This window comes from Aptenodytes patagonicus, chromosome 13 (genome assembly GCF_965638725.1).
Source record: "Aptenodytes patagonicus chromosome 13, bAptPat1.pri.cur, whole genome shotgun sequence".
Classification (NCBI taxonomy): domain Eukaryota; kingdom Metazoa; phylum Chordata; class Aves; order Sphenisciformes; family Spheniscidae; genus Aptenodytes; species Aptenodytes patagonicus.
The window spans coordinates 16126345-16146381 of record NC_134961.1 but is presented as its reverse complement, the minus strand read 5'-3'; the positions used below and the strand labels follow the sequence as shown (position 1 = coordinate 16146381).

The following is a 20037-nucleotide window of genomic DNA, read 5'->3' as shown; positions in this document are numbered from 1 at the left end:
TCCCGCTCGCACACGTCTCCCTACCGCCCGCCCGTCAGCCGCGTCGGGGCGGGCGGGGCGGCCCCCGCTGCTGGCGAACCCGCCGCCGCCACGTCGCGCCGCCCCGAGCAGGCGCACAGGCGGCCGGGCCCGGCCGCGGCAGGGTGCCTCGGCGGCCAGACGGGACCCCGCGGTAAGGCGAGGGCGGAGCGGGTCCCGCCGGGGAAGGGCGCGGGGAGCGGGCCCGGCGGCGGGAGAGGCTGCGGCGGGCCAGGGAGCGCTGTCAGGCCGGCGGCGAGCGGCCCTCGCTCGCTCCCCGCGGCCTCGGGAAAAAAACGTGTTAAGAATGATTTTGTTCGCCTCCTGCTATCTGTGCAGGACATCGTTAAAATTCCCGTCGCCGGGATCAGCGAGCAAATAATTCCCCAGTAACGCCTCCGTTTCTGCGAGGACCGAGCTCCCTCCGGCAGCTATTCCCCGACAGCCCCCAGACTGCAGTCATTAAAGATCTCACACCGTCCTTACAGAACAAGGATTTCATGTTTAGTTTTGTCTAGAATTACTTCCAGTAATTTACAGAGCACTTACATTAAACAATGAAAGCATAAAATTGAGAAAACAATTCAGAAAGGCACACGATACAATCAGGTTTTGTCACAGAAATAACAGTGTCCATAGTACTCTATTTCAAGCTCAGTTTATTACAAATAATGTAAAAAATTAGCATTGCAGTGGGTGGTATTTCAAGCACCAAGCTAATTTTGAATGCATACTGTACATTGTATTCAAATGTCGTTCAGCCTAGCCTGTCAGGAACAGTTACTTCACAAGTTCCCCTAGCTACGGCTGAAGCATAAGGTGGTGTTTTAATAGTCGTTGTGCTTTTATTTTGTGAAGCGAAAGAGACAGCATCCAGGCTTGCCATGTGTATGGGTATCACTGAACTTTGGTTCAACACTTTTTACATACACAATATACGGCCAATGACTACATTCAAACTACTGAAATCATTCTTAAAGCTCTTCTAATTAGATAAGGTCAGCCAATAACAGAAAAATACTCTCGAGAGGAGGGAGAAGTAAGTCATGGGGAAAAAAAAAGAAACCTAGTTTTAGCTATTTTGAATGATTGGCTGAAAGAAGCTTAGTTAAAAAAAAGAAAGAAAAAAAAAAGGAATTAAGTGAACACACAGAAAGCCGAAAGCACGATCTGCAGAGAAGCCAAAACGCAACAGAAGCTCCAGCGACTGTAAAGCCAAAAGGCTCATCAGTCATAAGTCATCTCAGCCCATGAATGGTTTTCCATTTCCCATGGTCTGCAGGAAATGCAATTTGAAGTACCATCCACCTTGCAGCTGAGGTGATGGTTCACGCCCAAGTCAAAAGGCAATGAAAACATGTCCTGGCACCACGTAGCTCCAAAATGCTTGTCTACTTTGCAAGTTAGTTGGCCATTTTTGTTATTGTAGTGATGTGATGAGCTAACGACAATACAGAAAACTGCAAACAAACAGCTGAAGACACAAATACCAACTTATTAAATTTTTAGCTACAGGTGCTCAAGCTTTTGCTAATAGGCAAATCATTGTTTGTTTGTTTTTACAAAATCTCAATCCTGAGAAGCTACATGCAGAAAACAGCTCTGTGTAAAGTTCTCTTTATTACAGGCAACATTAGTCCATACAATAATACACAATACTGACATACAAGTGTAATCTTTCAAAATCATCATTTAAACAGCAAAGACCAAGAAACAGAATTTTAACTACTTCATTTTCAAAAATTAATACTTTTTTCCTCCCAAGATCCTTTTTCAGTAAATTATATTGAAACATACAAATAGAGAAAAAATACCATTCAACATATATTGTAGTTAAATGGTTATTTTGTTTAAAATCTTTAATAAGAAAATCCTTTTTAGCAACCTACATATAGATAAGTAGCAAACTTTGTTTTAAACAAATCCTCTCCATTAAAAGATCTGAAGAATTTTCATCCATCATTTTCTTCTTAGCCCGTAACACTCTGTTTTGTAATACCTTGATACCTTAAAGTTTTTCAACTGAAGGACTGATACTAGGGGGCTTCCTAGATATTATAACCTCTCTTCCCCCCTTCTATTTCCTAACTTTCTGTCCAACAGAAGGCGAGTAAGCACGTAATACTTCAGATTTTTTTTAATCACCACTCTGTTTCATGAGAGCATAGACAGGTCTGCTCAATCCCCCTAAATCTACTATATTTTGCTGTTCAGGAGGAACAATATATGCCAATAAAAGCAGAAAACCTGCAGCTTTTCTGTCACATGCTTTTGATTACTGTCAAATTTTCTGGTTTATGCTTCCAGCTGATAACATGTATGTGTCATCTCAGTATTAGTTTAAATCTTTAAACAAAAAACTATATTTTCCAAAGTCATTATCACTGGGAGCAATCAAGTGGTCTTTTCTTGCTTTGCTGAGCTTCATTCTTAAAACTTGTCTTCGTTCTTCCCACTCATGGAGTTCAGCATTTCCATGGGCAAATTTACAGTTGTTTCCTTCAGTGCAAGTACCAGCCATATATCTGTTAAGACAGATTTCAAATAGTGTTTTCATAGAATTATCATGATCGCTACTGTACCTAGGTATTTTCTTCTGGTCATGTTTTTCAAATACACTAAAATATTAAGGACAAAAAAAAAAATTGGAAGAGTATTTACTTTTTAAAGTAAGATGATACTAACTCTGTTTAGCATTTGATTATGTTTTTCTTTCCCAGCTGTCAAGTATTCATAGAGGACAAGAGATGGCTCTTTTCTTTCTGTTCTTCATGCTCGTACTTTAATGAGTCATTTAATGCTTGAAACCTTTCATTTCATCAGGTCAAATTATCAGGTAAATGAATACCTTATCATTTAACTCACTAAGCTAAAGATTTTTTTAACTATTGTTAAAAAAAATCCAACTAATTAATTACCCTTTGTTAACTAAATTTGGTTTTTAAGTACTCAGTATGACTTAAGAATCTATTTTATCCTAGTATTTTTGTATTAAGTTATAAGCATGCCAGTTTGTATTCATTTTATACTGCATATCCGAGGTCTGTTAGGGTTCAAAATATCAAATACATTTAGGATGTTACTTAAAAATTTAGTAAAGGGGGCATGTAAGCTTCCATGCAAAGACTGCAAACAAAAAATAACTTGCTTTATACGCTGTGCAATTTCTCAAGATCTCCAAGGCATTCAAAATTTTCAATTTTAAATGGAGTAACAAAGGTATCCGTTACCAGCAAACTGAACATTTAACTCCAGAATGCAGATTCCAAAGGTTTTAGCCTTCCAAAAAGATTCCAACAGTGGAAAGAACTTTCAACAGATTTACAGAAAAATCTACTCCAGTCAGATAAACAGGCTGCATTTGAGAATTAAAGAGAGCAGCAAAACATACAACCAATGCTGGAGAAAATCAACAGGTCTTGGAAGTTCTCTTCCACATGTTCATAAACGATTTCCAGTAACAAATACTCAATTTCAACAAATTTGTTTTGATGCTAACAACATTTCTACTTGCCTTAAAGCTCCAGTATCACTGTCCAGCTAGGTACTGTTCTTGTGTTCCACAGGTAATTAATATCCAGACGCCTAAGTAAACTTGTAATAATACCAACAATACTTCGCACAGCTGCAATAAACTTGCAACCCTTTATTAACATCACACAAGCAATTAATTTGGTTCCGCAATTAGGCACGTTGTCACTCCCTGAGTTCTAACAGTATGTGTTAAAATACTGTTAATTACTTAACTTCTTGTTGAAAGGTGTATGCAAAGCAAGAAACACTAGAAACATTTTCTGTCAAAACTAATAAACGCCTTAATTATTTACACTATGAACTGTCATTTTTCAGCATTTTTGACCTCTGAAAAACCACATACCTATCACAAATGCTAAAATATCCGGTTGGAAAGCGATACTGCCAGCAGTTTTGATCGTCCTCAGTGTGGAAAACCTTCTCTTTATGCTTTTCAGAAGAAATGTGACCCTGCCATTGCTTCTCACTGTTACAGTTCTTCCCACACATCCAACAGTGAAAATCCACCTGTTTTACAGGGAATTTGAAAACAAAACATTGAGAATTCAATACTGTAAGCACAGAACTGCTCCTAATACATTTTGAATGTTTTCTTTATGTTGGCCTGTAAATTGTTTACCTAAACAGATACAGTTATTTAAACAATCACCTAAAGTTTATGACCTCCACTGGCTTTAAAGGATTCAGAAGAACTGCTTTACAGTGTCAGTTAAAGTTTGCATTTAGTGTAGCTAGCTATGATCTAACGAAGCACCAAGAAAATAAGGACAACAACGTATGTTACTGACTGGGGGGGGAACCCAACAAAACCCTGCATGTTTGAATTTAGGATTATACCTATGATTACTTACTGTAACTTCAGCATAGTCAGTCGGCATGTGAATCTGCTTCCCGTTTTCTTTGTTTGCCTGAGCAGCTGTATCATCTCCTTTTTCTGGTTTTTGACTTTTTAGCCATATGTCATACAACTGCTCCAAGTCTTGAACTAATGAGAGCAGAAGCTAAAATAAGTAATTAGCAATTAAGGCAGGAGTTTGAGAATACTAGATAAATGACTGAGTTTGCAAGCATAATTCAGTCCCCACCTATTGTAAGAAGAAAAAAGGAAGGACACAATGTAGACAGTTACACAGTTTAGAGATAAGAGCCAAGAGCAATATGAATCTCTGGCTACTTACCAAGACCCATTTCTGCCAATCTAGGGGAAAGTAAGGTGTTACACATTTCTGAACAGGCACCCAAAGTACAGATAACAACAGTGCCACTAGGTAACAACTGTGCCGCTGCGTATCGATACATTAGTACTTCGAAATTCAGATAAAGTGTGCTACAGTTTTAGGTAAATTTAGTCTGCTTTCTTGCAGACCATGGTATTATCATTTATATCATTTATTACTTCTGATTTTTGATTATTTCTCCCCAGTAACACTCTAATGGGATAACAAGTCAACAGAAAGTGAATAGTAATTCCCAGTAAATATGCTGGGGGGGGTGGGAATTCTTCCACAAATAGCTTGCCCCCATATGTTATCAACATATTCCTAGTGTGTGCACATGGCAATACAGAGTATAAACACCAAACAATATTGCTGCATAGATCAATATACTATTTCTAAGACATCTAAAAAACCTGATACAATCTATTGTTAAAAAACACATCAAGCAACAAATATATAATATAGCCATTTTTATTAAATACTGGTTTTGAACTCAGCCTGGGCTTATTCAAACAAACAAACAAAAAAAAGGCACCTGCAAGGTTTACTACAAAAGACAGTGAAAGAAAGTGGATTAAAAAGTAACTGAGGAACAAGAATGATAAACAGAACAGTTAGATTTACAACATGTTAGATTTAATCTTCTACTTACTGCTGTTCTCCTTCATATAGGTCCACATCTCTCTTTCCTCAAGACTGTGAGCAAATGAGCAGTTTCCATCATACTGACATTTCTTGCCTGAAGCAATATGATTGCACAACTGGAATGTGAATTGAAAAAATATCCTTATGAATATAAAGTAAAATGGATGATAGTAGAAATTTTTTTTTTCCAGTCTTGGCTAGTGTAAAAAAACTCATATATTGCAGTTAGGAAAAGCAAACTGCTGGAAGCAAGTACTATGACTGCTTTTTGCCTCCTACCAGATTACCAGACCACAGATACGTTTAAACGATTTCTGAAATATTTACTGGCAATAGTAAGAACTTAATAACTTTTTAAGTGATTTAACTAACTTCCACTGATGAGAAAGGGCTTCAGTAATAACATGTGAGATCAGTACTTTTCTAAGGCTGAACTCTGTAGAAACACTATAAACATATTCCCACCAACTCCCATGAGAATTTCTGCAGAACTGATGAAACCAGCCCAATTACTAGTATTTTCCAGTTACCCTATTTTCTTAACTAAAACCATAGTTTTAGGTTAACATACATCAAATTGCAGAGGCACTTGTTTCTTTGCAGGAAGAGGACGAATGGTCATCCACTTCTTACGTTCATTAGACATGACTAGCACCACACGGCGATCTTTGGTCCATCTGAAAAACAGATGCATTCAATAAGAGAAAATACTATTAAAAAAAGACACATTGTGTACACAGAAGCAGAACCAGGAAAGCCCAGAAAGGTTCTTTATAAAGCTTTAACCATATATTTGAGATTTAACTAAATTCTACTGAAACTTTCCCATACCTGATAATTAAAAAAACCCAACAAAAAACAGCCACAGAAGTGTTTCTCATTACCAATTATTAACATACTACAAAGAGATGACTGTGTTCTGCTTCAATGTTTTTTTTAATTCCTTGTATGACTCTTTCCTAAGCAGTAACAAAGTTTCCCAGAAGAGGTTTTAAATGGCTGACAAAACAGTAAAATTTTCACTGTTTGGTCTTACTTACGGGTGCCTTGCCTTTGCACTACAGTATTTTTTGTTTCTGTCTGGCTCATTAACTTGACCATTTCTCCAGCACTGACCACAAACAAACTTCATCTTCAAATTAAGTGATCCATATTTCATTTGGTTCCCAAGGATCTTAAGCCAAAAAAATAACAACAACAATAAAAGGTATTTTGTATCTGCAAAGAAATCCATATATAATTATGAATTACCTCCTACGATAAAAGTTTACAACACATGTCCGGAAGCAGATGTTACACTGCATGCCTTGTAATAGTTTAGCTTGTAATTTCAAACTAGACATTTCTTAACAAATGCATTTTTATTTAACTTATTTCTGATTTATGTATATGTACCCAGAAGTTGTGATAATATACACAAACTAAACACATAGAAGTCCTACATATTGAAAAGATAATTAATTGCCCTATGGCAGCTAACTTTGAAATTATATTTAGGTTTTGTGTTCCACCTATGACAGAATAAGCAAAGCAAAAAAGGAATTGCATAGAAGCAAAGCAGGCATTTTAGAGTAAGTGGAGCAAGCCGAAGAAAGCCTACAGTGAAAGGGATTATTTGAAGAGAGCATTAAAAAAGTAATTTCTAAAATAAGCTACATTATTCATAGACATAGAAAAAGAATTATCACCAAATTCACTGTAGAATTAGTTTAATGGAAAAATGAACAAACCTGTGATCCATGTGCACTAGCTTCCATGTTCTGCCAGTATTTCTTTGATTCTTGAACAATAGTATCATGTGAAATACCTGTAAAGGAAGGGAAAAAGTTCTTGGGCGCTTATGACTGTTGTAGAATTACAGACATGCTCAAACTGGAATGCTACTGAAGCCCCAAAGCTTTTAGCTATTTTTCTTTTTATGTATTGTATACACATACACACACTCCTGTGTGGGCGTGGATATACATTTACATCCATACACAGACACATATATATACATACTTCAGAATCTCATGAGGGCCTCCAAAACAGAAATATTGTATATATCATCACATGAAAAGCAAACATAAAAGTTTTTTAAATTACAGATTGCTCAGATAAGTTAAGATGTATCTTTGAGTGTTTATTTAAACATAATGTACTAAACCTCTTATCACAATCTAATTAGAAAAGCTACATTGTATTATGGACCACAGAAAAACTATCCAAAATGCAAGCTGACAGGCACTAGATTACCCCTGTGTTCTTTAAAAAGATTTTAAACAAGCCCTGTTAATTAGGTTTCGTTTCAGAAAAAAACCCATTCTTATAAATACTTTGGCTAAGGTACCTATCGGAGCTATACAACGTTCACACATACTGTAACATTTACTGCTCTAATTCCACACAAATACAGACTGTCATCTGTGTTTGGATTTGAGGGTCAGTAAAATGTTTCTTTCCTGAGGTAGCATTCCTTTACTGCCCACACCTTACATTCAGAAGAAGAACCTCATTCAAAGAGCAGAGACTGAGCTTTAATTGACTTTGGCAAAGCACGAGGGCAGCATGAACACATCATAAAATAAAAAAATATGCCTCCTGTGGCAAATCAAGTTTCTTGAAGAACCCAATCCTTACTTCAAAATAGAAATTATAGAGTAAGTATTTGCTATCCTTGACTTTGTAGGGGCAGCTGGTAAGAAAATAACTGTTCTACTTTCACACAGAAACTTCTAAAGGCTCATCTCAGGAAAGACAACAGGAAAATCAGCGAAGTCTCTCTCTATTTGACCTTCTTCCTCCAAAATTTTCAGGTCAGTATGACATCTCGTGTCAGTATGCCTGTACAAGAATCTAGATAGAAAGCTGAAGCAACAAGGAGCCTCTTCTTCAAAAAAGGGACAGGTGAGGATAAATCACAGACATAAAGTGGCAAAAATGCCAGAAACATTGTAACACATTGAGATTGCCACATTTCCCTTTTTCCTCTGTGCATCGCAATGATCCAACATGATTACTTAATATGTAAAGTACTGCTGTCATACAGAGCAAGGTAGGAAGAATGAGAAACTGTTATGTGGTACAAATTATTTACTGTTAACAGTTCAATTGCTTTTTTTTAAAAAAAAAAAAGTCATGGAGAGTTTGGAACTCATGACCAAGGAACGGGCTGTAAGTTCAGAGACATGTTGTTCAAAAGCTATCAGCTAGAAATGAAGTAGTAAAATTTGTTATCCTCAAACAAGCCAACAAAAACAAGCCAGATCAACAAAAAGCAGTCAAAATGTCCCATGTAAGCAAGAACAGAAAAATAGTTAAGTTTTATCAACACATACACTAATGAGAGACGAAGTAGCAAACTGGAAAGATTTATTTTCTGGCATAAGAACAGCAGAATTGCAGTAAGCTAAAAGAAAGGTTTAACTGTGGAAAAACTTGATTCTTGTACTGGGGGATGGAGGGAAACAATGGCATAAATATTTCAAGCTTTTCTTTCAGTGCTCTGTGAAAAAGAAGTTTGATCAAGATCTTCCAAACATTGAAGGTTTAAAAATAAAAACAAATTTAGTTTGACTTGGATTTAGTATCTGCTCAAGACTTCTAATTTTATTTCAGGAAAACAAATCTGATCATAATGAGCAGTTTTGACAGTTTTTATTATCAAAAACTTGCTAATTTTGAATAGCTAGTAGCCTACTCAATACTTTTACCATATTTACATTACTGTTTATCGTGTGTGCATTCATATGCTGTATGAAAGATTCCAGAAAGTTGTAAGTGAAAGCACTGATACCAATTTGCTAATTTCAGAAGGGAGTTGAGACAAGGAAGAAGTGGCATTACAACAAAGAGTAAAGCGAGCATTTTACCAAACATACCTGTTTCCTTTTGCATTATCCAGACTTTAAGCTCTACCAAACTGTGAGCATAAAAGCATTTATCCTCTCGTAAGCAGCCATAATGCACCTCATGTCTGCACAGGTCAAGCTGACATCGAACTTGAAAAGGGCGGATTTTGGAATATTTCACCATAGTTTCTCGCAAAATGTGGACAAGGCACCTGTTTTGAAAACAGTCAATTTTAGATTTTCCTTAAAATGACTTTGCTCATGTGTGGAAAAACACATAAAATAACCACCTCTCATCACAGCTTATTCAAATGTCTTTTTAACACTTTTTACTTGAAACCAGAAAGCCAAAAAAGTTTCCAGAAGGAAGTAGCATCTAATTATCATTTCTAGGCTGAGTAAACCAACATCACGGAACAGTACTCTTGTGAAATCCAGAGGTCCCTCTTCTGCAAAGCATTACTGAATTCAATCCAGCTGGATCACTGGTTTCCAGGAGGGAAAGCATATCATGTCCACTTATTCTTTTGTACAGCACCATTAAAGAAAGAGTTGATGCATCACAGTAACAGCCTAGCTCTAATAGCTGTCGTGTTTCCTCAATATAGAGAAGCGGAGTACAAACAAGGCAATTAAAATGCTCCCACTTACGTTTCCATTGTATAAAAATGATTATTCTCCAAAACTTATTTAACACTATTACTACTATGAAGTCTTTGTTAACTTTCAAAGAATAATTAAATACACTTTCCTTACACTATTTTTTATCAACTGAATTAATAAGGACTATGGTCTATTTCAGACACCGTAATTAAGGTAAACCTGTTCTTAACTGACTGAGTTAAAACTACAGCAAAATAAGCAAAACAGACCGAAGAAAGAGCAAACTTAGAAATTCCTCTATCAATTTATCATCACACATCTATTTACATTAATGCAGCTCACCAGGTAGATAAGCTATTAAAAACTGACACCAAAACCAGTAAGATTCAAACACGAGGTTGGATACCACTAATTTTGAATGCATTGATAAAGAAATAGTTCACTTTCCATTTAGTTACGTAAGACAATCCTTGTTCAGTAAGTTTGTCTTATCAATACTGCCAAAGCATAACAGTCAGTTAGCAAGGAAGAGAAGTTAATCAACAGGCAAGAAATGAAAGTCAGTATTAAAAAATGCCCTGAAACCTTTGCTTTTAATTTGAAACTTCAAGAGATGGTATTTCAGACATACTTGTTATCTTCAAAGTCATGCATAGCAGGGTGAGAACAAGAAGATGAGTTATCCTTGTTCCTTTTGCTTATTATTCTGGGTTTGTGATCAAAACATTTCTGGAATACAAAAACAGGTAATTATAGAGTATGTATTTTATACATTTAAAAACATACCTTACCTTAAAGGTTTTAACAGAGCCTTCAACTAGTCTCTAATCTAAAGCTAGCCAGATTATTATTGGAACAATGCATTTCAAAATTTACAAAGTAGTCATGCATGAACCAAAGCATTTCTTTCCAGGTAATTTTATTATCTGTTATCATTTTTATCGTGTCATTAGAAATAAAGCAGCACCTCACAAAGAAACATAAATAATCCATGATGTTCTTGAAGCAGTCGGGACACAGTCAAGTTGATCTTTCCATTTCCTCCAAAAAGAGCTTCTCGACTAAAGGCTCCTTTGCGCTCCAGTGTCCACACATCTATCTCCTCTTGGCAATACGCAAATGTGCAATGACCTGGATATCTGCATTCCTCTTCAGCAGCAACATCTAAAATGATAACATTGAATATGACATTGCTTTTACACAACTTTTATTGGAAATTCATCTTAAAACTTCCACTATCTCCATTTCAAATGTTTTTAATAAAGAAGCTGCGTCTGTTGTAAATGCGTCACTTAAGTCTAGCAGACAGAAGCAAAACCTTATGCTGAATGACTTGCTGAAAATGTAAAACTCCTCAGAAAGGCTGATGCACACCTCCATCAACTATCCTTTTCTAGTCTAAGGCAACAATGCTGAGAACCCAGAATACCCTTTGCTTAAATACAGTCAGATATAACTGTTAATTAATCCACGAGTCATCTTGCTTACATCATAAGTAGAGGTTCATACTGCAAGAGTCTAGTTGGAAGCAAAGTTATTAATGATGAAGAACAGTACAGAAGTACAGTTCATGTTCTCTAAATCATAGCATTAATGGTCAAAATATGGCTCTCCTTACAGCCTTTGAAAATATAAACAACCCTGTGAACTTCCTTCTCCACCTCCCATGAGCAAGAATAAAAACTCATTCTGTACTTCACTGTGGAAAAGCTAAACTATATTACTTTGAGTGTAGGCATTAACATTTTACTATCTCTAACACGTACCTTTACATATATAATATGGTCCCACATACTGTGTCTTTGTTGGTCTCGGACGTATTTTTTTCCATGATTTATCTTCAGAGTTTTTTATTCTGCCAATTAGAATATCCTTCTTACATTTATGTTCTAAACTGGGATGGTAAGTGTAATCCAATAATTTAGGACCTGGAACAATCACAGAAAATTGCTTATATTTGCATAAATTGCAGCATACTTTTAACATTTCCATACACAGACTGGCACATAAGCCCAAAAGCAAAGTACACGAACACACTGTATAGAATTCCTACTTGCACCAGCAACTCTGAAGAACCAAAAGTCATTAACAGCCACATCGAGCAGAATAGAAGAAAACTGCATACTTACAAAAGGACCAGTCTCAGCAAGAAAAAAACCCACAAGTTATTTGGGGAGGGATGCTGTGTTACAACCTTAAGATTACTTTGGGACAGCAACAAATTGCTGCCTTTTTTCAAATTCCAAAGTATATGTTTCCATAACGCTAATTTAAAACTTAAATTGCTTATTTATAATAAGTCAATGCACATGAATTCCAAGGATCAGTAAATGGCTCTCTTAACCTTCAACTTTTATTGTATTAGAACAGTTACTATGTTCAGAGACAAAACACGCTAGGTAAGAAATACACACATGCCGAAAATATAAATGCCAATCCCAGAACTTTGTGATTTTGGAAACAAAAATATGCCTAACTTTGGTATCATCCTAAAGACAGAGTTTAAAGTGAAGATTACATTACCACTAAAATGAAGAAATCGGGGAGAGAGTCTGAAGACAAGCAATGCTCAGTGAATTTTGCTATTTAAGGGACTACAAAAACAAGAGTGTGACCCAGTTTCCCTGGACAAGCAGCTGATGGAACACTACAATTTCAAAAGTAGGTAGTAAAAGCAGGAGACACTTAAAGGCTTTGATAGAGATGCAAAGAAACAGAAGAAATAGCAGCTTTGATACAAAAAGTCAAGATAGGAACGTGCTAAGTACTTCCACCAACATTTTATAGCTCCTGCTTTTAACAGAACGTGTTCTATGGTTTTTCAAAAATCACTTCATGGAGTTTTCTTGTAGAAATAATTTTAAACTAATATAAAAGTTCTTAAAACTACAATAGTCATCCCCTAAATGTCTTGACACAATTCTTTATAAGATCCGTTACTACGCTGCACTTTATTAGTATATCAATATCAATGACACCTATCACTTGAAAGACAATGCTTATTTTTAAGATTAGTCTTAATAAAAGCTATTGCCTCTAGAATACATCTCTGTTTAATAGCAACAGCTCAGGCCTAAAAGATTAGTTATATTAAAGCCCAATACTGGTTAAGATCCTTTAAGTCAATACAGTGGAGTTAATTATTACTAAGGTTTGGAAGCCTCAGGATTACGATTTAGAATTAGTTTGAAAGAACAATAAAACAGATGGGATGTGAAGGTTACCAGGTACTTTGAACTGCGGTTCAATTCCCCATGGCCAATCAGAGAGAGTACTGCAAGTTTTTTTTAGTCTTGAGCAAAGGTGTCATTCTTCACAGTACCCTGGGGGTTGGGAGGAAAGCGAATACAGAATGTGAATGACCTTACATAGTAAACCTACAGGTTGGGGAAAGCGTGTGGTGATTTGTGGTGGTTTTAGGAATCAAGAATCTATTAGCACAAGAAATAAAGACAAGAAGAAAGAAGATAAAATATTTGTTGAAACATTTTACCAGTTCTTTAGTCATAAGACCATACTACATCTGCAAAGAGCAAGTCGGGATTAACACTGTTTAGTACCCAACAGTATTTTAATTTATGAACACTAAAATTTTAAATGTATGCTTTTTAATTTTTTAAAAATCAACCCAATTGAGTCCAAAAGCCCCTTACCTTTTTTGACAAAACATAACTGGCAGGCCTGTCTTAGCTCATGTGTGCCTTCTAATGGGTTTCTTCCCACAAGTGCTGAAGATACAGGTATATTAGCAGTTGCACTGCTAAAAACATTTGAAAAGTCATTTCTAGTTTGGCCTGCAATTCCCATGTAATTTTCGGAGCCAAACAAACTACTAGGGCCATTTATCTGTTGGAAGAAAGCATATTTTACTTGATCCATGTAATTGAATTTATCTGCAATTAAAATTTAACATATTGAATTTATTCTTCAAAGCATAAGGAAGACTACACACAAAAAATTCGTACAGACTTAACCACATGTCTAAGGGGACACACAGATTTTACAAAAGCCGTACACCCAGCACAGACTAAGCATATTACAAGACCCAATCAGGTACAGGGAGAACAACAGCATTTGCCAGGCTAATTATTACTCCATCCTGGCTCACGAGGATGCAATCCTTCACGCCACCCTTCCCCACATAATCAATGGCCAGCAGCATGATTGAAAAATATACAGCATGACTAGAACACAGAGACCAGACGGATTCGCAGACACAAGGCGATCTCTGCTGTGTTCCTGTACTATGACAGTTCTCCAGGATTCCTAACATTTGGCACTCAGATCATAAGAGATTTTCTCTCTCTTAGGTTGGTTATTTTACACTTCCACAGTATTTTACAGCAAGTTCCTCAGAATGGAAAAGTGGCTATGACAGTAGTCAAAGTCTGCATATATAAAGCAACATTTGGAAATTTTTTCTTGTGTTCAATTACTGTTGCTGTGAGCTACTGTACAACTATTTTCCAAGCCAGAATCATATTTTAATGGTAAAAGTGCCATTTTTTAAAAATAGAAACTTATACTGTAAAAATTAAGATCTATGTTAAGCCTTCAAGGTGCTAACATTTGAACTGATGTGAAAGAAAACACGAAAAATACTTACAAACAATGGGGAATTATTGCTGCTAAGTGTTGGTGTTCCATCCCTAGAAGCTGAACTTGAGAGGTCTAACAGAATAAAAAGAAGTTTTAATTATTTCAGTTCCGCAAAACACCCTATGCAAAAAATTATTTATCATTCCCAAGAAGCAGAAGTATCAAAGTTTGGTTTTTTGACAAACATCAAAGGTTTGTTTGCTATGATTATTTTTTTCAATTATGTAAAAGCCCCTTGTAAACATCTGGGCTGAAAAATTACTAGGTAATCATCTTCAGTGTAACCATCTGATTAACATCAGCAGTAGCTTCACAGGCATATGCTGAAGCAACATGAAGATACTTGTGCAGTACAAAAAGGGTAGCTAGATAAGCAACACCTGACAATCAAAAATGAGGAGATGAAAGAGGGTTAAGAGGATTCTTTTATTTTTAATTTTATTTTGTAAATTTGGCTTTGTTCTAAAGAGAGCACGCTCCTGTAACACTGGTAATTAGAGACAAAACTTTATTTTATCTTTTCTAGTTCACTGGCTATTTATATCTTGTTATTTCACATATCTGATTTCACTACATAATTATAGTCCCTAGAGTTTGAATCCAAACATGTAATACTGGTATCTTTTCAGAGTACACAGTTATATTAGCCTTTTAGAATTCTTGTTTATTGCCAAATCATCAGAAATGGTTTAAGCTGTAAGAACACCTTTGTTTAAAAAAAAAAAAAAAATTTGAAGGAACATGGTTCCTTCTTTACACTTACTCACCTGAAACAAATAACTTACACAATAAATGCAGAAAAACTGAACAGAGGGAGCTTGGAGCATGCTTATGCAGACCCCAAGTAAGCAAAAGCTTTATTTATAAATTCTTGTGTACAACCAACACCGATTATCAATACTCTCAAAAATTGTGAGCACAGATCAAATGTTATGTAAGTGTTAAATATTACTGAATAGTTGTGAAAACTCATTTGTTAAAAAGAGAAGCCAGTTGGCTCATGCACAACTCACTCTCCTCATAAAAGGTTAAATATTAAGACTCATTTCTTACCTCTTTTTGGGTCACTGATTGAAAAGGTGCTTAATGGTGAACAAAAATTTTCCAGTGAAGAAGCCAAAGGCTGTGAAAAGATTTCTGAAAGAGAAGGTGAAGGAACAAATCCTGCACTAACTGGCAGAGTCCCCAACAAAGAGGCAGAGAAAGGTACACTAGGAGCTACACTTCCTGCAGGAATAGGTCCTCTGGCTCCTGTAGTTTGCTGGAAAAAAAGAAATTTAAAAAGAATGTTCACACACAGAAAAAAAAAAAAAACACAAACCTCTCCAGAAGACAATGTTCAATAGTATTTATTTTAGTAAAGTTTTTGTGAAGTTTTTATATACCTACTGAAAAACAAAAAAGGTACACTACAGTACTACAGTACTGCACAGCGCTACAGTACACTTAGAGAACTACAGTAATCAAACCCTAAACAATGCCCTAATGCAAGGAATTATCCACGAATCCACCACTTTGAAGGTTCACTTAGCTGAAGTTTATTAACTTATTAACAGATTTGGATTTTTTTATCAATCAGATCAAAGCTGAATTTCCAAATTATGTTAAAAACATAAGATAATAGGGAAGAGTAGTTAGAGTCAGAAATCTACATGATTTTTTCTAAATAAAGAGAACATAATTCAAATTGCAGTACAGTAAAGAGTTAAAGTTAGCTTTGACATAAATCCTCAGATATAATCAAATGATAACATGTTCTGCAAAGGCCAGATCACCTTTTTTCCTCCCATGGAAAATAACATATCCTTCTGCACACCTTTGCTAAGGACATTACCAAGTGGGGGAGTTTCCCTCCCTCCTCCCTGTCGCCCCAAGAAGCTCCCCCCTTGTCTGGGGGCTGACCAAATTGGTCTGCACAGAGTTTGGCCAACATGAAACTCCCTCTGTTCCCCGAGTTGTTCACCTACAACTCACTCAAGATTCTACACTACACGAGACTGCAGTCTATCTTGGAAGACTGTATCTCCTCCTGGCTTTCACTACAGCAAACTTAGAACAGAATAGACTATTTCAGCTGGAAGGGGCCTACAACGATCATCTAGTCCAACTGCCTGACCAATTCAGTGAACTTCCTAGGATCTGTTAAAAATAATTACTTTCTGCATTTCCGAAATACATTCCACAAAACAAAGTGCATAAAACTGAAAATTAGAAGCCCAAGCATTTTTTGATTTAAAGATTTACAACTGCATCCACAGCTGAACGAGGAATTAAAATCACAAATTGAAGAATTAAATATGCCACAGCCTCATTTAACATTACAATACTAAGGGCTCCGAACGACTGGCAGGGCCACAGCAGAGAGTCAGTAACCTTACTAATAAGTTCAGACATCTCTGTTCATCAATCAGAGCTCTCATTTTGATTAACAGTTGAGGAACTCTGTATGCTTCAGTCTGTTCTAGCTCTGGAATGACAGTGTAATTAAGAACAACTCTTCATGGGCCTAAATTTCTCTAATTATCTCTTCTAAAAAATATAAAAAGTTAGACTCATGATGGTCTAACTATTTCTGGTTATCCAGGAAGTGGATCTGAACAAAGCTCTGATTGCAGAGATACTAGTGAATGCACTAAAAGACCACAGCACAAGTACTACTGTCCTGCAAAGCTATTGGCATAAGTTTAACTATAGTTTCTACAGCTACAGGGTGAGCACTCCAACACACTCTCAGGTTCTGAGAAGGTTTATTTGCACCAAAAAGACCTCCACCACACCAGCCCAGACTTTGAATGTCTACTTCACTATTCACAGTACTTCCTGGAAGTAGTACCCCTCCCACTGTGGTAGTATTGGTAGTAGTATAGCAGTAATTTTGAAGTAGTATCTCTCCCCCAGCATCCTCGTTCAGGTTTTCAAACACATAAAACTAACATAATTGTCCTTGGAGCTCTGCTGGGTCCTGGTATCTTTACAGCCACATTTGCAAGAACCTGCATCTGAGAAAATCAACCCGACCATCCACGAATACAACTTTCCTAGTTACATTGAGCTAACTCGCATTTCACTACTAGCCCACTTGATAAAAATACAAGACCCCACTCATAAGGACAATCTTTCAAGAAAGAAAACAAACAAAAAGGTCTTACCATTACACTTTCATCTGGATCAGGCACAGAATCAAGTAATTCATCAAGTTCTTCCCCAATAATTATATCTCCATCTCCACAATCTAAACATGCTTCTGGCATAGAGAAAGAAACATTCCCTCCATTTGCCAACACTGCAGAAGGCAAAGAAACCTTTTCTACTTGAAGAGGCATAACAGAAGATAAAGATGGTACAGGCACTGATGACACTTTAGACACTTCAGAAACAAAGTTTGATGAAGGAGCAGCAGAAACCATCTCTTGCTTCTGGCTAGATAAATCTGAAAGAGGCAAGATGGGAATGACTCAAACTTTTGTTCAAAGATGTAAAAATATCTTGCATAACTTTTACCCTGACAACGTGGGAGGTGAGGGAGTGGAGAAACATGAAGAATGTTTAAGCAAAACCACATTGAATGTTTTCAGCTTCCACTAACTTCCAATTCATGTGTACTTATCTCTCAGTGTTTATATTCAAACTAAAAAAGACAGGAAAAGTTATAGACCTGACACTTTACTAAATCTTTGGCATATTCTCCCCTCCCTATTTTTCCAGGTTAAAGAGAACAGTATGAGACAATCACTATAGGAGCATCAAGTTGAAGAGACTGAAAGGAAATTTGCTCAGCCACTTAAACGTGTAGTTTTAGAGATAAACAGATCAGACTTTCTACCATAGATCTTTCAAATGACAAGATGAATTTTCTTAAGGAATTTTGTAACAAATATAACTAGATATTCATGGCATATCTAGCTTCCTAGCATTAATATTGTAACACAATCAGACTCACCTAACTCAATATCTTCTACAGAAGAAGGAGAATTCTGTAAGTGAGAAAGAAATACCTCTCAGCACTTTCCACAAGAACCATTAAAAAATTTCAAATTCATATTTACAGACTAAGAATGTAAGTCCTCAAATTTAGGTTTTATAAAATCTGAAATTTATGAAGTCTAATGGAATTTAAAGGTCAAATAATTTTTTAGATAAAGCATCCATTTGCTGACTAAAATCCACTCATGGTATCACTAAAAACCTGCAACCAACCAACAAAAGTGAGAGTGATACTTCAGGGAGTGAGAGAGTCTAAACAGTATCTTAAATGAGCTGTTCCTATGTTTCCTCATTCGTTTAGAGCTAAATTGTCTATATTCCCGTGAAAAAGTCTGTAAGACAAAGATGAACTCCTTTTCATTACTGCTATTCAGACACATTACAAATAGCAAGATAAATGCAAGTTCAGCTGCTAGTGAAGGTCGAATTTGGACAAATGCATAAATTAAAAGGGACTTTATCCCAGCACCCTTCACTTTGATAGTTGTCAACAAAATAAAATAAATAAATAAGCACATTAACTATGCCCTTGCCTCAAGACATTAAAAGTAAATATATTCATTGCACCGGATTTAATGTTTTAGCTAACATTTACTCTACAAAGATAACTTGAATGATCATCTTATGTCCTAGCCTGCCATAAACATATAGCAAAACTGAACACAAAGATCAACAGAACCCTAAAGTCCAAAATAACAGCATCTTATATAAAATGTCAATTGCACAATTTTCACTTCATCTTCATGAAATTATGAAACAATTATTCCCTGTAGTTTAAAGTCAGCCTGCACTTGGAACACGTAAAACCTTACCTGAGTTGATACATCACTAGAAACTGAATTTGAGGAGGGTGGCTGCAATGAAAAGATACCTTCATTAAATACAAAATTGCTATCAAGAGGGGGAAACCTCAATGCAAAATGTTGAAATAAAAATCTTACCTTTGCTCTTACATATGCTTTCCTTATTTTTAACCCTAGTTTTTGAGCTAGTTCTTGGGTAAGCTTAATGACACTTTCATCCTAAAAGACATAAATAAAATTTCATAATTTATATGTACTGTCATCTAGTCAAGGCATCTGTTTACATCTCAGTCTATATCCTGCAAGATTCCTATATGCAGAATGTCTCACAATGCACTTTATTCTTTCACAAACACATGGGACTGCAAGCTAACGCTGAAAAACACAGCTACTTTTTATTTTAAGCAAAATTACTCCAATATTTGGAATTTTTAAAAAAGCCAGAAAATAGACAGTATCCTTCTCTTCCATTTATTTGAATTTAAAATAATGTAAAGATTTTTCCAAAATCAGAGAAGTTCAGAGAAGTGGGGGTTTTTGTGGGTGGGTATTTTTTGTTTGTTTATTGGGGAGAGTGTTTGGTTTTTGAGGGGATGGGGGTTTTTTGTTGTTTTGTTTTTACACAAATTGAGGGCCACATTTCTGATTACCGTAATGTCAGTTACTACATAACACTGCTGAATATTTAATGAGAACTCTATATTTTGGCAGTAATTGCATCACACAACTAGAAAAGTTGAGTTAAAAACCTGGTCATATTTCACTCTGTCCTATAGTTATAATAACTATCCATTTAAATTATTT

At 36.1% G+C, this 20037-nt stretch overlaps 1 protein-coding gene and 1 long non-coding RNA gene across 2 annotated transcripts in view; one reads left to right on the top strand and one right to left on the bottom strand.

Annotated features, from left to right (window-relative positions):
* The first annotated feature begins 125 nt into the window (after positions 1-125).
* LOC143166754 (uncharacterized) lies at positions 126-10856 on the top strand. Its single transcript, XR_012996439.1, has 4 exons — positions 126-172; positions 2739-2854; positions 8123-8209; positions 10801-10856. It is a non-coding gene; the product is annotated as an uncharacterized LOC143166754 (long non-coding RNA).
* Positions 505-20037, bottom strand: part of ZC3H7A (zinc finger CCCH-type containing 7A) — a 34694-nt gene continuing 15161 nt past the window's right edge. The window contains exons 6-23 of the mRNA XM_076351453.1: positions 19372-19452; positions 19243-19284; positions 18387-18420; positions 17596-17876; positions 15500-15707; positions 14454-14518; positions 13501-13693; positions 11614-11775; positions 10815-11011; positions 10479-10576; positions 9275-9456; positions 7145-7221; positions 6455-6588; positions 5986-6091; positions 5422-5530; positions 4404-4537; positions 3896-4059; positions 505-2543 (exon numbers count right to left, since the gene is read on the bottom strand). Coding sequence (XP_076207568.1) covers positions 2354-2543; positions 3896-4059; positions 4404-4537; positions 5422-5530; positions 5986-6091; positions 6455-6588; positions 7145-7221; positions 9275-9456; positions 10479-10576; positions 10815-11011; positions 11614-11775; positions 13501-13693; positions 14454-14518; positions 15500-15707; positions 17596-17876; positions 18387-18420; positions 19243-19284; positions 19372-19452 — 2457 coding nt within the window. The 3' untranslated portion in view covers positions 505-2353. The remainder of the gene's footprint in view (positions 2544-3895; positions 4060-4403; positions 4538-5421; positions 5531-5985; positions 6092-6454; positions 6589-7144; positions 7222-9274; positions 9457-10478; positions 10577-10814; positions 11012-11613; positions 11776-13500; positions 13694-14453; positions 14519-15499; positions 15708-17595; positions 17877-18386; positions 18421-19242; positions 19285-19371; positions 19453-20037) is intronic.